The sequence below is a fragment of the Strongylocentrotus purpuratus genome, unplaced genomic scaffold (assembly GCF_000002235.5).
Source record: "Strongylocentrotus purpuratus isolate Spur 01 unplaced genomic scaffold, Spur_5.0 spur5_scaffold_13, whole genome shotgun sequence".
Classification (NCBI taxonomy): Eukaryota; Metazoa; Echinodermata; class Echinoidea; order Camarodonta; family Strongylocentrotidae; genus Strongylocentrotus; species Strongylocentrotus purpuratus.
The window spans coordinates 8,374,728-8,389,304 of NW_022145598.1; the positions used below are offsets into that span (position 1 = coordinate 8,374,728).

At 39.0% G+C, this 14,577-nt stretch overlaps 1 protein-coding gene across 2 annotated transcripts in view; it reads left to right on the forward strand.

The window, feature by feature from the left end:
- LOC584566 (acyl-protein thioesterase 2) overlaps positions 1-14,038 on the forward strand; it is a 33,799-nt gene extending 19,761 nt beyond the window's left edge. Inside the window, exons 2-8 of one of the 2 annotated variants that reach the window (XM_011670153.2) lie at positions 5,919-6,272; positions 7,321-7,352; positions 8,639-8,704; positions 9,526-9,644; positions 11,065-11,237; positions 12,253-12,420; positions 13,647-14,038. In XM_011670153.2, coding sequence (XP_011668455.2) covers positions 5,928-6,272; positions 7,321-7,352; positions 8,639-8,704; positions 9,526-9,644; positions 11,065-11,237; positions 12,253-12,420; positions 13,647-13,691 — 948 coding nt within the window. In that variant the 5' untranslated portion in view covers positions 5,919-5,927 and the 3' untranslated portion in view covers positions 13,692-14,038. The remainder of the gene's footprint in view (positions 1-5,918; positions 6,273-7,320; positions 7,353-8,638; positions 8,705-9,525; positions 9,645-11,064; positions 11,238-12,252; positions 12,421-13,646) is intronic. The other variant, XM_030982830.1, reaches the window with a different exon arrangement.
- Positions 14,039-14,577: the final 539 nt, after the last annotated feature.

The following is a 14,577-nucleotide window of genomic DNA, read 5'->3' on the forward strand; positions in this document are numbered from 1 at the left end:
ACAGCTGGGTGAAGAGAAGCAATGCAGATTACATGCTGGGCATCAAACACTCAACCTTCGCATTTTCAGTCAAATGTTTAAAGTACTCATTTGTGACACCTCTCGGTCTATGAGTGACACCTCAGTACTCATTATCTCTCCTCATCTCAAAATGTGGTCTGTGAATTGAGACGAATCTTTGTTTTCTGAACAAGTGTCTCAGCTGTCTCTGTTATAATGGTTACCTTGAATCGTCCTAGGAAGTTCAACAGACTTTATATCAGAGAGAGTCGTGCACTTACAATGTGCAATGATAATGAAATTACAGTGTATTCTGGAAAGCACTTTGATCAAATTCAATCATGTGCCCTATGAAGTATGATGAAGATACATCATCATTGCCACACTGGAAAGCAAAGGATGAAAAGAACTACAAAGTACTCTGATCGATTAAAGCAATTTATTCAATTACATACAGGTAACTTGAAAGAGTGCTCAACAAATGCAGATATTTTCTTTTATACCAAACAATAAAGAAGGTAAAAAGTACTCTGCTTTTGTCTACATGTACATGTACATACATTTATTAGCATTTAATGAATCAAGGAAAAGTTAACATGACCGTAATTGTATGAGATACTATGCATACATGTAGGTGGAGAGTGGGGGGGGGGGGGGGAGGGGTTCAGAGGGTGGAGGGAGAAGGAGGATTGGGGGAGGGGAACAGGAGGATGATATGGGGAGGAGAAGGAGGATTTTGGGGGAGAGGAGGAGGAGGATAGGATGAAGGGAGAGCAGGAGAAGGAGGATTTGAGAAGAACAGGAGGAGGAGGAGGAGAGGAGGACTCCGGAAGATTCGAGGGGAGAGCAGGAGGATGAGGAAGAGGATTTGAGGGGGAGAGGAGGAGGGTGTGTTTTTTGGTGGGGGGAGGGAAGGGGGAAGATGACTTGGGAGAGGGCTAATGACGTGGGATGGAATGTGACAATGCAGCCCCTGGAAGAAAGCTCATGTACGCCATGCATTATGCATCGGTTTTTTGTGCGTCACTCTTCTTGATTTATCTCCTTTTTGTATAAATATTCAGAGTGGTTTTAGGGGGAGCGCTATGAAAATCCTCACCCACTTTTATTATCAAATGGGAAGGACAGAATCCTTCATGCTTAAAGCAATTCATTTCAACTCCTACACATTCGCTGTGGTGTTGATCCAAATTTCCCATGGGTTTTTAATACCCTGAACTGAATTTCAAATTTCATTTCTGGTGCATGCATGTATGCATTGTAACATGTCAGAAAATGGTTGCAGGAGGTGTTATCTGGTTTCAGAGTTGCAAATTTATCTGCTCCATTTTAATTTCTTCCCAAATGATTGCTGGCTATACTGCATTTGAGGAAGAAAAAAAAAAACTGTTTCTTAGTGTGTGTTTAGTTCTTAGGAATATTTGCCCATGTGGGTGGATACATGTAGTTCACATTAATTTCAAGTACTTTTAAAGACCCTGTGTGAAGTGAAAGATTAAATAGATAAATTATATATCAACGGAAAGCTTCTAAGCCATAGATTACACTAATATCAATTACTGTATATGCTATTTTAGTGTGTGTCAGATTAGGGGTGTGAAAAAAATGAGTTTTTAATTTGCTGTTGTGCAATAATGGAAGGGAAAATGACTTTTATTCCTTTATATTTGTATTCTACATACACGTACAATCATTCATTCGGTATATCCATTGATAGATATAGTTGTATTTTCATTTGATAGGGTCTTTATTGCATTTTCATGCATTAAACATGGGGTAAACAAGCACACCAGAAAGATTAATTCACACTGTAGCTTGTAGAAGCTAGAAATGTCATGTGATGCTTTAAATGTATTTGCTCCATGTGCCTGTATGCCAGTGTACGGTTCAATTCATAGTTTAAGTATAAATTCTATACATCATAATTGTGTAGATATATTTCTTTCCGTGTTCAACTTTTTCATGGATATCGATCTTCGTGCCCTAAAATCTTTGACAGGATTTCTAAAAAATCATCGCCAAAGGAATTATTATTATCATACAATTGCAAAATACATTGCATGTACATTTTCATTTCATTTTTGATGTTTTTCAAAACAAGGTTTGTAACAGTTGGACATAGGCTTTCTCTTTCAATATCGCATCACTCACTATTGTGAACACGCTCCAACCAGTAATTGGCTCTTCATGAGAAGTGTTGCAAGCCCACCCGTCCCCTGTCCCCCCTCCGCCCCCCTATAAATGCAATTCAATATAACAAAGTTATTCGTCTTTTGGGAAATGTTCCAACGAGAGTGGATTAATGAGATGTGCAACATGCTTGAAATCACTTGTGGAATGAGCTCTTGTGAAACTACTCTAGTGACTGTTGAATTAATATCCTCCCACTTCATTTGTCTGCCCAAATTATTCACACACTGTCTCAGTCTCTCTCTCTCTCTCTCTCCACTGTCTAGATCTATCTGATTTTACCCCGTCTGTCGTCTGTCTCTGTCTCTCTGTCTCTCTTTCCCTTTCTCTTTCTGAGATGTCTCACTCTCTACATACCTGTACCTCTCTCACACTCTCTCACTTTCTCTTTCTCTTTCTGAGATGTCTTACTATCTACATACCTCACTCACACACACACACTCTCTCTCTCTCTCTCTCTCTCTCTCTCTCTTTCTCTCTTTCTGAGATGTCTCACTCTATACATAACTCTCTCACACACTCTAAATCTCTCTTTCTCTTTGTCTTTCTCTTTCTCTTTCTGAGATATCTCAAGCTCTACATACCCCTCTCTTTCTCTCTTTCTCTCTTTGTCTTTCTCTTTCATTTCCTCATCCTTCCACTGTCATCGTCGCACCCCATTTAAGTTCTATCCGAGCACTAGGCCGTAATGATGCACGAGAGCGTGTCCTGCCACTCTCACGCTTGATCTGATAGAGATGCAATTGACTTTCCCCCATCGAGAAACATCTTAAGGGTCAACAGCATTGGGGCCCAAAGTAATCGTCCATGATTTCTAATCACGTGCAAATGTGGTGAACAGGGTACGTTGAAAGACTGTCCTGAAAAAGGACTGTCCTCATCAGCTCGTGTTTGCCAAATAACCCACTATTTTAACTTTCCCGATCGCAAATTAACCAGATAATTTGCGTCTTCATGAGACCACAGTTGCAATTAGCAGGCTATTTGGTCGAGGAAATTACCTGAGAAATCTTGGTCTTGTTTCCAAAAAATCCCGCTATATGGGAAATAGCAGGCTAATTTGCGCTCGTCCGAGCTAGTTTGTGATGGGCATATTGGTCTGATCAAGACGCAATTTCGAGCTTTGGGATGATATCCCGAGTCTGAAAATAGCGGGTTATTTGGCAAACTTGAGCTGATGAAGACAGGCTGAAAGACTTGTGGGGTACTCTGCCGTCACGTTTTTAGCCGGCCTAATCAAGAGGCCTTGTTTCAACTGTCTCGTTGGGTATGAGGGCAACGTGCGATGTAACCACTTGATTTGTTTTTCCCTATGGAGAGTATAATGCTGGTTGATGGAAAGGGTCTTTCTTATTAAGATACACAATGACTTGTTTGTGTTCAGGGTGGAGAGGGGTGGAGGGGGGGAGGAGGTTGTGCAAAGTTGTGCAAAGTCAAAGCTGGCAATGTACATCATTAAAGGGTGTTACATGTATGCAATTGCCACAGAGACTAACACATGACATTCATAAAGAAAATCACCATGCTATTTAGAATTACTGATTAATTATATCCTACTGTACTCTGATAATCAATGTATTTATATTGAATATGTACAACACGTACAACATGTTTACCTTTGCATTTTAATATTCATCAGCTTTGTGGACAATATTGATCCATCTTTCCTTCCCATTTGGCTGAAGAAGAAAACACATTTAATGTCGCCTATTTTCAAGAACAATGCTGAAGTTGGATACTCAGTTTTTCAGTGTCAACTCTCTCTCTCTCTCTTTCTCTCTCTCTCTCTCTCTCTCTCTCACTCTCGCTTTCTATATCTCTCTTTCCCTTTCTCTTTCTCTCACTTTCTATATCTCTCTCTTGCTTTCTATATCTCTTTTTCCCTCTCTCTGTCTCTCACTTTCTATATCTCTCTTTCCCTCTCTTTCTCTCTCACTTTCTATCTCTCTTCCTTGCTTTCTATATCTCTCTCACTTGCTTTCTATATCTCTCTTTCCCTCTCTCTGTCTCTCACTTTCTATCTCTCTCTCTTGCTTTCTATATCTCTCTTTCCCCTCTTTCTGTCTCTCTGTCTTTCTAGCTATCTCTTTCTCTCTTTCTCTTTCTCTCTCTCTCTTTCTCTCTTTCTCTTTCTCTCTCTCTCTTTCTCTCTCTCTCTCTCTCTCTCTCTCTCTCTCCTCTCTCTCTCTCTCTCTCTCTCACACACACACACACATACACCTCACTCCCTCCTTCCCTGCCCCCCTGCCATTCTCTCTCTTCCCTAAAGATTTGAACTTACCAAAGAAAGTCTGTGCCCCACATTGTTCTCAATGCAACCCACTTCACACTGACTGCAATGCTGCATTTGAAGAAAAAGAATTGCTACATCTTCACCAGAAGGCGTCAAATTTGTATCGATCATGATCCGTAATCAATACGCCTGTTTTCTCTAGCTACCTGGCTCCTTGGGCGTTTAAATCATCTTTTTTCTCGCAACCTCGCTCCTTGGGCGTTAAAACAATCTCAATCATCAATCGGGATGGAGAATTGGCTCTGGGAATAAAATAGAAAGGGCCATATATCTGGCAGATGTTTTTTGTTTCTTACATGTATCTCGCAGCCTTGCAAATTGTGATGGAAGCGCATTAAAGGGACAGCTTCATAGGCGTATCATTCACGTCTCATCTTCATATGAAAAGATGGACAATCATTCAGAATTGATGGAGAAAGGAAAAATGAGTGTGGAATCAATTATCAAAAATGTGTGAATAGCGTGTGACTATTTGATTGGTTTCTTTTTCAAAATGAAGTTTGTAAATGTTTTAAAAAGAAGAAAACAGCAAACAATAAAAGTCATTTTCTCATGTAGATGTAGATTTAGGAGCTTTATCCTGTGCCCTTGGGATGAAACTAGATGCAAATTGATTATTGTTCAAGCTGTCACAATTTTTTCGTTTGTGTGTGTACATGAATTCTCCTTTCTTCGGGAGACATACTAAAGTGACATTATTTGTTTCAGTTTATATTCTTCTCTTATACTTGCTGTTTTGTGCTATTCATGAAAATGTATACGGTAGTCACATGGATTGGAAAAGAACTGCAGGTTATTGTCATTTACATGTAGTTAATAATTTTTTTCCTAGCATCCATGCGACTCACTTCACACTTTACTGTTGTTTTGTATACACTTTTTAATTGATTTTGTCTTTGCAGAATAAAGTAATAAAAATGCATGACTCCCATGATGCGAATTTGGTCTCAAATTGAAATTGCATTGTAAATTACATGTAAGTTTCCCTCTATCTTTGTATTCAGACCATTCAGATATCTAAACTGCATTACCCAATAGTTGGACTTCTAGGTTAATTAAGTCTGTTTTATTTTGCTCTATTTGTATTCAGACCATTTAGATGTCTGAATCATTACGCCACTACTTGCCCGCACACACTGTGTGCACATTCTCCACTCCCTGGGGAGCATTCCAGCCAGGCGCCATGTTTACAAGCGCACACTTGCTCATCTAACCACATTAACTTTTGCGTCCTACCCGGTACCCATTTAACACCTGGGTGAAGAGTAGCAAATGTAGTCTTGCAAAAGGACATTAGTGCCACGGCGGGACTCATACCCCGTACCTTGTGATCTGCAGTCAGGTGACTTATCCACTAGACTGCAACACCTCTACTAGTTGGACTTCCTGGTTATTCAATTATATTTATATTATATTTCCATTTTTTTGTATTCAGACCATTTAGATGTCTGGACTGTTTGCTCCACTAAGACTACCAAGCAGGATTCCGTCCCTGGTTAGTCTCACCTCTATCCTGGTCCAAATCCAGCCAATCAGCTCTCTCATCACCGGCCAACAACCAATCAGCAACCACCACACGTCAAGCCCCGCCCACACACAGCAGAATCCCGCACCGGGCGTTTGGAGTGAGAGCAGGAGGGAAAGAGACCAGCCGGGGAACTGTCCAATCAGATTGGGAGAGAATTTGAATCGTCCAATCAGCAACCAGTACATGTGCGGTAATTCCTACTCCAGTATGGCCGCTTGCACTGGACCAGCCCTGTTGCCTTCCGCTAAGCACACAGCTACGGTCAGTATTGCAGGCCTGATAAAAACCTGATTTAAATCGTTTTTCTGATTTTTTTTTTGTTGTTGATTTTTCCCGATTTTTCCCCAAATTTTTTTATTCTTCCCGATTTAAAAAAAAAAAAAAAAAATTCTTCTTCCCTATTTTATCCTGATTTTTCCCAATTTTCTTACTCGAAAGGGGGGGGGGGGGGAATGTTGTTAGATGCCATTTTTTCTCGCAAATCCTCTTCTCTTTTTTTTACTCAAGGGGGGCGTGGTTGAGGGGAAAACAAAAAACCTATTTTTTTTAGTGCTCACTTTCACCCCTGATATTGATGTATAATAAATATATCCCAATCCCCCTAAACTATGAAACGGGCTATAGATGGAGGTGCGGGATGCCTCTTCTCATGATGTCTTTGGCCCGTGTTCTACTGATTCACTTAAACCTGACGCCTGGTCTTCACTGGTCCACCTCCCGGACGATTTTTATTGATGCGCAACCCCCTCACATAACCAACAGATGGCGCAGTCATCTTACAGCGCTCATTCACTTACTCCAGTGATTCACTTTCCCCGAAAAAAATGTTGTGGGAGTACGACTATTCTGCATGTGCCTATGTGTGTGTGTGTGTGTGTGTGTGGGCTGTGGGGTGTGCACTCAACCAGACGATAGCGAAATCATGCACAACAGTCCAGGGGCGGACTAGGTCTTTACTTGCTTTAGACAGGGCATAAGCCCCCCCCCCCCCCCCCCCCCCCAAAAAAAAAAAAATAAATAAAAAAAAAAAAAATAATAATAATAATAAATAAATAAATAAAAATAAAAGGGGGTTGAAGGAGAAAGGAGATATTTTACTTTTTCCTTCTTTGCTTTTCATAGACTTTTCTAACATTGTGCCCTCCCTCCTTCACCCATCCCTGCAGGCAATTAATCTTTCTCTTATTCAAGTGGTGTTTGTTAAATGGAAATAAAGAAATGAATTTTCCTTGCTGTCCAACTAAGGTCCATGTTTTGTTTAGTTTTAATTAAATATTGTATATTTCTATTTCATTTCTTTGTTGTGCAGGTGATATTTCTGCATGGACTTGGTGATCAAGGGTGAGTTTGTGCGTTTCAAATCAAAAGGTTGAGTCCTGGTAAAGTTGAAATAGTTTGTGACTTTCTGATTCTTTTTACATCTGTGTGGAAGATTATAAACCACTTGGCTGCGGACCACATATATGTACCGTAATTAACGGTGTATAAACCGCCCTCGTGTATTAACCGCACCCATCTTTTTCGCCCTAAAAAAAAAAAAATTTAATGTTTTTTTGCTGACTCTTTTTTGCCGACTCTGTCTGCAGCAAGCCAGGTCCGTGTTGAAAAACCCACGCGGGAAGGCCTTTCATTTAACTGCGAGGTGCAGCTGAATGTGTAAGATCATTAATGTAAATTAAAAAACAGTAGAGGACCAAGGATAGAACCTTGTGGTACGCCGTGTAATAGAAGAAAAATTGGAGGAATTATTATTATAAATTAAATATTGAGATCTATCAGAAAGATTACTTTCAAACCAAGATGACAGACAAATTTGAGTGTTGTTCTAGTTTCCTAGTGGTGAGTCAACACACCGATTACTGAGCTGGGAGACATTGCCAGGCATAGCGCCAGGTGGAGGGGCATGAATCGAAACTTTAAAATTGTTTTTAATTTTTTTGTTTGTTTTTTTGTTTTTTGTTGGTGTACCGTGTATAAACCACACCCCCTCCCCCCCCCCCCCCCCCCCCCGAATTTGATTTTTTTTTTTTTTTCGGGGGCAAAAAGGTTTACGGTAATACATTTGATGACAAAGAGATTGTGATTTCAGTGATTGTTTAGATATTTCAGAAGGCGAAGAGGGAGACTTTATGGATCTAGGGAGTGATTTTGATAATGAAAGTCAAAGCTCTGGTGATGAAAGTAATGTTGTAGATTGTAGTCCCACTAATTGGATGTTAGTGCAAGTAGCACAGTAGCACAGAGGGTATGAACACGTATTAGACCAACAGCAGTCAAGTGGTTAAAGAATAGTTGAGTTTTGGTATAGAGGACACTACATAAAATAATTTTTGTTGTGAGATGATGAAAAACTGAGTGTCAAATTTGAAAGAGCATACAATTTAAATGACAAAATCATCTTGATTTTGTTTGATCAAAATCGGTTCAGAGATGGCTGAAATATCCATAAATATAACCATTTTAAATATTTGTGGGGCCCCACAAATATTCTATTATTTTGAACCAGCCGTCGAAAAAACGAGATAGCGTCTTGTGCGTTTTATACCAGCCAATGCCAATGTTGGCTTTTTGTTGGCTTTTTTTGTTATAATACACACATTCTTCTTCTTCTTCTTGTTTGCTAACAGTCATGGCTGGTGTTCGTCATTTGAAGAGATCAAAGAGCCTCACATCAAATACATATTTCCTAATGCGTAAGTATATCTATAATATTTAAAAGCAGGATAATTAAGTACGGTAATTGGCATCACCTGTTCCTGGGTGGAAAAATCAAATTGAATCACGGTATCTCCCGGGTCTCTTCTCATGTTATAACTGATCGTCAAAAGTATTCAAAAAGTTGCATTACTCGCATTTTTAAGCTGTTTCGTAATACTTTATCAATCAGATATAATATGCCCGTCATACTAAACTTTGGAATGGTCATCACTATGAACATGACGGACAATGAAAGCGGACAAAATATACAGTTTCTCAGATAGACAAAGGAACATCCCTCAACTGCTATTACCATAATAGTGAATATGCATGTGACACCTGTTCTACACATTTTTTACATAATAGCGGTGAAGGGATGTTCTTTTGTCTACCTGAGGAACTGTATATTTTGTCCGCTTTCTTTGTCAGTCATATTCATAGTGCGTGCTATCCCGGTTTGACATCTTGTTTAGGAAAGATCATCTGAAAGTTTAATAACACTCTTAAACCTGTCTTTTAATACTTCTTGGTGCAGGCCTAGTATGCCGGTCACGCTAAACTTTGGAATGGTCATGCCGTCCCGATTTGATTTCTTGTTTAGGAGGGATCTTCTAATCCTGTCTTTTAATACTTTTTGGTACAGAGCTTATATGCCAGTCCCGCTAGACTTTGGAATGGTCATGCCATCCTGATTTTACATCTCAATTTGTGAAGATCATCTTTCTACACTCTTAAACATGTCTTTTAACACTTTTTGGTACTCATTTGGAAGTTGATTAACCCTTTTAATCCTGTCTTTTAACACTTCTTGGTGCAGACCTAATAATCCGGTCACGCTGAACATGGGTATGGTGATGCCGTCATGGTTTGACATCATCTCGTTGGGGGCCGAGGGGAAGGAAGACAAGGAGGGTATCCTGAAGGCTTCCGCAAATTGTAAGTTACAAAGAGAAAATTCTGCTGATGTAGCTTGGTCAGAGCTGCCTACCATTATGTTTTTCCCAAAATTATTCTGTTTTTTCTCTCAAAATTACAGTAGTACAGTGTACGTTGTTTTGTTTTTTTGTTTTTTTTGCACATACTGCTCATCAACCAAATGCCCCAAAATGTTGATCACTACTTCAATAGAAAACTTCAATAGAGATTTATGAAGAGTACAAATTTACAAATAGGAAACAAAAAAGAAAGATGAAAAAAAGTGAAAGGTGTAAACATTCTCAAAAAGAATCATAATACCAAAAGAACTACCTACTTGCAAATAAACTATACATGTAGGTCCTAATATGGAAATAACAGCATGAGAAATTGAAATTTCTGCATTGGAAGTGTGTCGCGCGTGGTTGTAAGTTTCATTTTAATAAATTCCTTTTTTTTTTGCTTGAAATTCGTTTTTTTGATCATCATGGTTCCGTTTTTTGGTTGCACAGGGTTGGTAGCTCTGCTTGGTTTTCATCTATCCTGTTTAGACAATTTGGGTTATCTTTTATTTTTAGTAATCAGGAGTTAATTTTAAATGTTTTTAATTGAATTGAATTTTGAGGGAAATGGGCTGAAATAACTGTGTGCAGTAAAGTTGTTGTTATGACCAGCAAAACATAAACTTCAATATCTCTTTTTCTACAAATGATATTTTGAGCTCATATCTTGAATATACATGGCTGTGTGGAACCCATAACACGCAGGGCAAAATATTTTTGTCTGATTGGTACAATTTAATAACTCCTTGCAAAAACACTTATAAGATGATGACATGGATCCTAAGGCGAGGCGTCAAAAATATCGATACCAGCAGGCTGCCGCCTCACGTATTGGCGCATCGAGGCTGTAATTACGGCGGAAGCCTGGCTGGGGCAATTATTTTTCACTTATTAGCCCAGCCGGCTTGCGCCAGGCTGGGATCTGAGGCTCGGTTTCCATTCGAAAGGCGGCAGCCGGCGCATGCTTTTGAATGCCATTTCCTACCGCCAGCGGTAGCCGGCTGAGCTAATTTAAAAAATGCAGCCAGGACGCACAAGTGCAGTTAGCTGCCGCTGGCTGGTATATTTATTTTTGACGCCTCACCTAAGCAAATGATTGTTTGAGAGCTTACAAGTGACTACCGGTATGCATTTATTTTGCCTAACACGTAACTTTGATAATGACCGGTCATTAGTAAAATCATGTTATTATAAAACTTCATTTTATAAAACAAATAAAACATAATCTTATAAAACAAATAATACACCTCATTTTGTTCGGGCAATAGTAAAATGACTCACACTCGGTACCTTGTGTGGGTAATTCTTACTTAATACCCTCACTACTGTGCATTATTTTTATACTATCTTACTGCATGTGGGTTTTGTTTTGGTTACAGTATTAAAAATGGTTGCGGAAGAGGAAAGCCACGGTATCGCACCTAATCGAATTGTCATAGGAGGTTTCTCACAAGGGGGTGCTGTTTCACTCTACTCGGCATTAACGGACGACAGGCCATATGCGGGTGTATTAGCGCTCAGTACATGGATGCCTCTGCATCAGACATTTAAAGTGAGTCTCAGCCTGGCTTATTCTCTCTGTCTTTCTCTCATCTCCCTCTGTCTCTGTCTGTCTTTCTCTATGTGTACACTGTGTGTGTCTCTCTCTCTCTCTCTCTCTCTCTCTCTCTTTCTCTCTCTCTCTCTCTCTCTCTCTCCCCCTCCCTATCGGTCTCTCTTTCTCTTTTTCTCTTTAGCTATCTACTATCTATCTATCTATCTATCTTTCTGTCTTTCTATCTATCCAACTGTCTATCTGCATGTATCTGTAACCCAAGTGTTCCGTGCAGGGTTTATTCTATGTGAGTGTCTACAGCTGTGCCAACAAGTCTAATAACAAGTTACTTTTATGTTAATTTAGAGTATCTAAACTTGCAATATCTCTTAAAGCCCCACTGTACTAATTATAGCTACATGTACTTGCGCCCTCTATATAGCAAATGATGCTTAATCAGTGACCATTGGTCCCACATGATCCTCTTTTTCTTATGTTAATTGAGAGCTGATTTTATGAGATAGCCACCTGTTAGTGACCTTACAGGGAGGTTTAATCCCCCCTGGCCACACTAGTACAGACGGGCTTTAACAGAGGTTATATATTTGGAGCTCACATCTTGAATGTAGTTTAGCGACATGGAACCCTTCATACCAAACATACGTACGAGAATAAGAAAAAATATGTATAAGAGTTATTTAAGTGGAACAAAACGAAATTGTCATTTATTATGTTGTAACTTCCTTCTTCTTATCTTCCTTCTTTTTATCTTCTCTCTCTTCTTATCTTTCCTCTGTCCTCTGTCGTTGTGAATGTATGTACGATGTTTTTTATATAAAATAAGTTTGTTTCTTGTTTATGCTAAGTATTTATTTGGGGACATTTTCATCAAGTCAATTTTGGCTTTCATTATTCCCCCCTTCCTTTTATCCTATGTTGATAACGAACAAGCATGTATATACTTTTTATGTTTTTTAAAAGAGAGTGAAATAAATAAATGGAATGAAATAAAAGAATATTCTTATCCCTACAGACGGATGGAGTCAGCAAGAAGCCCATGCCTCTACTGCAATGCCATGGAACCTCTGACAATATTCTTCCTTTCAGTCTGGGCCAGATGACCCATAATTTGTTACAAACCCAGGTCTCCAGTCCAGAGTTCCATAAATATCCTGGTCTTGGACATAGTTCTTGTTCTGAGGTGAGTCGGTGTGTCTATTATTGTAGAGGTGTCGTGGCCGAGTGGATATGTCATCGGACTGTGGATCTCAAGGTCCGCGGTTTGAGTCCCGCTGCGGCACCAATGTCCTTTGGCAAGACATTAATCTTCATTTGCCACTCTCCACCCAGGTGTTAAATGGGTACCCGGTAGGATGCGAAAGTTAATGTGTTTAGATGAGCAAGTGTGCGCTTGTAAAATGGTGACTGGTGGAAATGCTTCCAAGGGAGTGGAGAATATGCATACATTGTGTGCAGGTAAGCCTGAATCCAATGACCAGGGTAATAATATATCTGTAAAGTGCTTAGAAACATCGGTGTATCGATGTATTGGGCACTATATAAAAGCGGAATTATTATTATTATTACTATTAACTTTGTTCTGTAGAAACAGACTGGTCACTTTGCGATAGAGGTTCCTTCCAGGGGAGTGTTTCACAAAGATTAAGATTGACTTAAGTTGGACTTAAACTATGACAGGCCATTAATGCCACTTGTTCCTCTAACCATTCCTCGCATTGATTTCTCAAGGGACGGCATACAAATCGTGGTCATAAATCTACAGAATTTACATTTGTTGATAGTTCATTATATTATCTAAAGATCATCATTTCTAAGGGTTTTTTTCTCTAATTTTACATCTGGTTCTAGACTTTTTAAGGGCATAAATCGCAAACCGTCCGTAGTTTTTAATAAATATAACTTTAAAAATGTAAGTTACTTTTTGTCTTCAACTGCGAACTATAAAAAATGTAAATTCTGTAGATTTGTGACATCCCTTGAGAGACCAATGGTGAGAGCAACCATTGGCATGAATGGACTGCCATAGTTCAAGTCCAACTTAAGGATTTTAGTCTTTGTGAACCCCCCCCCCCCCCCCCCCCCGGTCTATTCCCAGCAGACAATACCATTATTTTCCAAGTCTCCTCTTTCTCTCTCTCCTCTCTCTCTCTCTCTCTCTCTCTCTCTCTCCCTCTCTCTCTCTCTCTCTCTCTCTCTCTCTCTCGCTCTTTTTCTCTTTCTTTCTCTCTCTTTCTCTTTGTATGGTTCTTTACATTCCTATTAAATATATTGATGACATAAGTAGATATTACTAGAGATTGTTGAATCTATGTATGCATCTGCCTCCAAACACACTGGGAACCGAATAATAAATGTCTTCTTGTATATTTTCTTTTCTTTTCTTTTTTTTTCCTTTTTTTTCTTCAGGAAATGCTCCTAGTACGCGATTTCTTGAAGAAAGTCCTTCCGTAGTGTCTTTACCCAGCCAGATGCTATTTACCCCACTTCTAACAATGGCAGATGAGCGCATTCCTGATCGCTACTTCAATAGAAGACGGAGCACGACAATCTGGAACAAATCTTATGGTTGTTTTTATCAAATGTCTTATCAGAAAATGGTGATCAAACCTTTCCCTCTTGCTCCAAGCAGACATAATGTCAATTTAGCTATTACAGTGGAACCTCATTATAAGGCTTAAAATAAAAAACTTGTTGTATTGCCCTTTAGGTGCCAAAACATGGGTCAGTCGGTCAGAAAAGTTTTTTTTTTTTTTTAACTTTTTTTTTGGTCGCCCTCTTTGGGCCGATATTTTTCAGTTTTGATTGTTTTTTTTGTGTTTTTTTTCCCACCCTCTTTTGGCTGATATTTCTCAGTTTTTAATGCTTTAATACATGTGTTTCAGAGTCATCATTCCATTCATATCTTTTTCACCTCATAATAATCCATGGTTTGCAATGTTGTGTTGAGACAACACTCTGTGCTTCCCTGCTGACGAAGTTGGTTTTCAACTACCTGTAAAACTTGCTAGCAATGTGAAGATTGTTTGGAATAATTTGATTTTATGCATTTATATCCTAAGTCAAACAAAATACATATTTTTGTATTCATTAATACAAAAAATTCTAAAAAACGGTCTAAAAAAAAAACTTTTTAAAAATGGTCGCGAGGGGCAATACAACAAGTTTTTATTTTACGCCAAGCAAGGTCATTGGCACCATGGAAATTACCTTGTTATATCAGGAATCTTGTTGTATCAGGGTAAAAAAGCAAAAGAATATAAAGAACTTGGACCAGCAATTTTACCTTGTTATAACAGATACCTTGTTATAGTTATCAGAGCTCTTTATAATGAGGTTC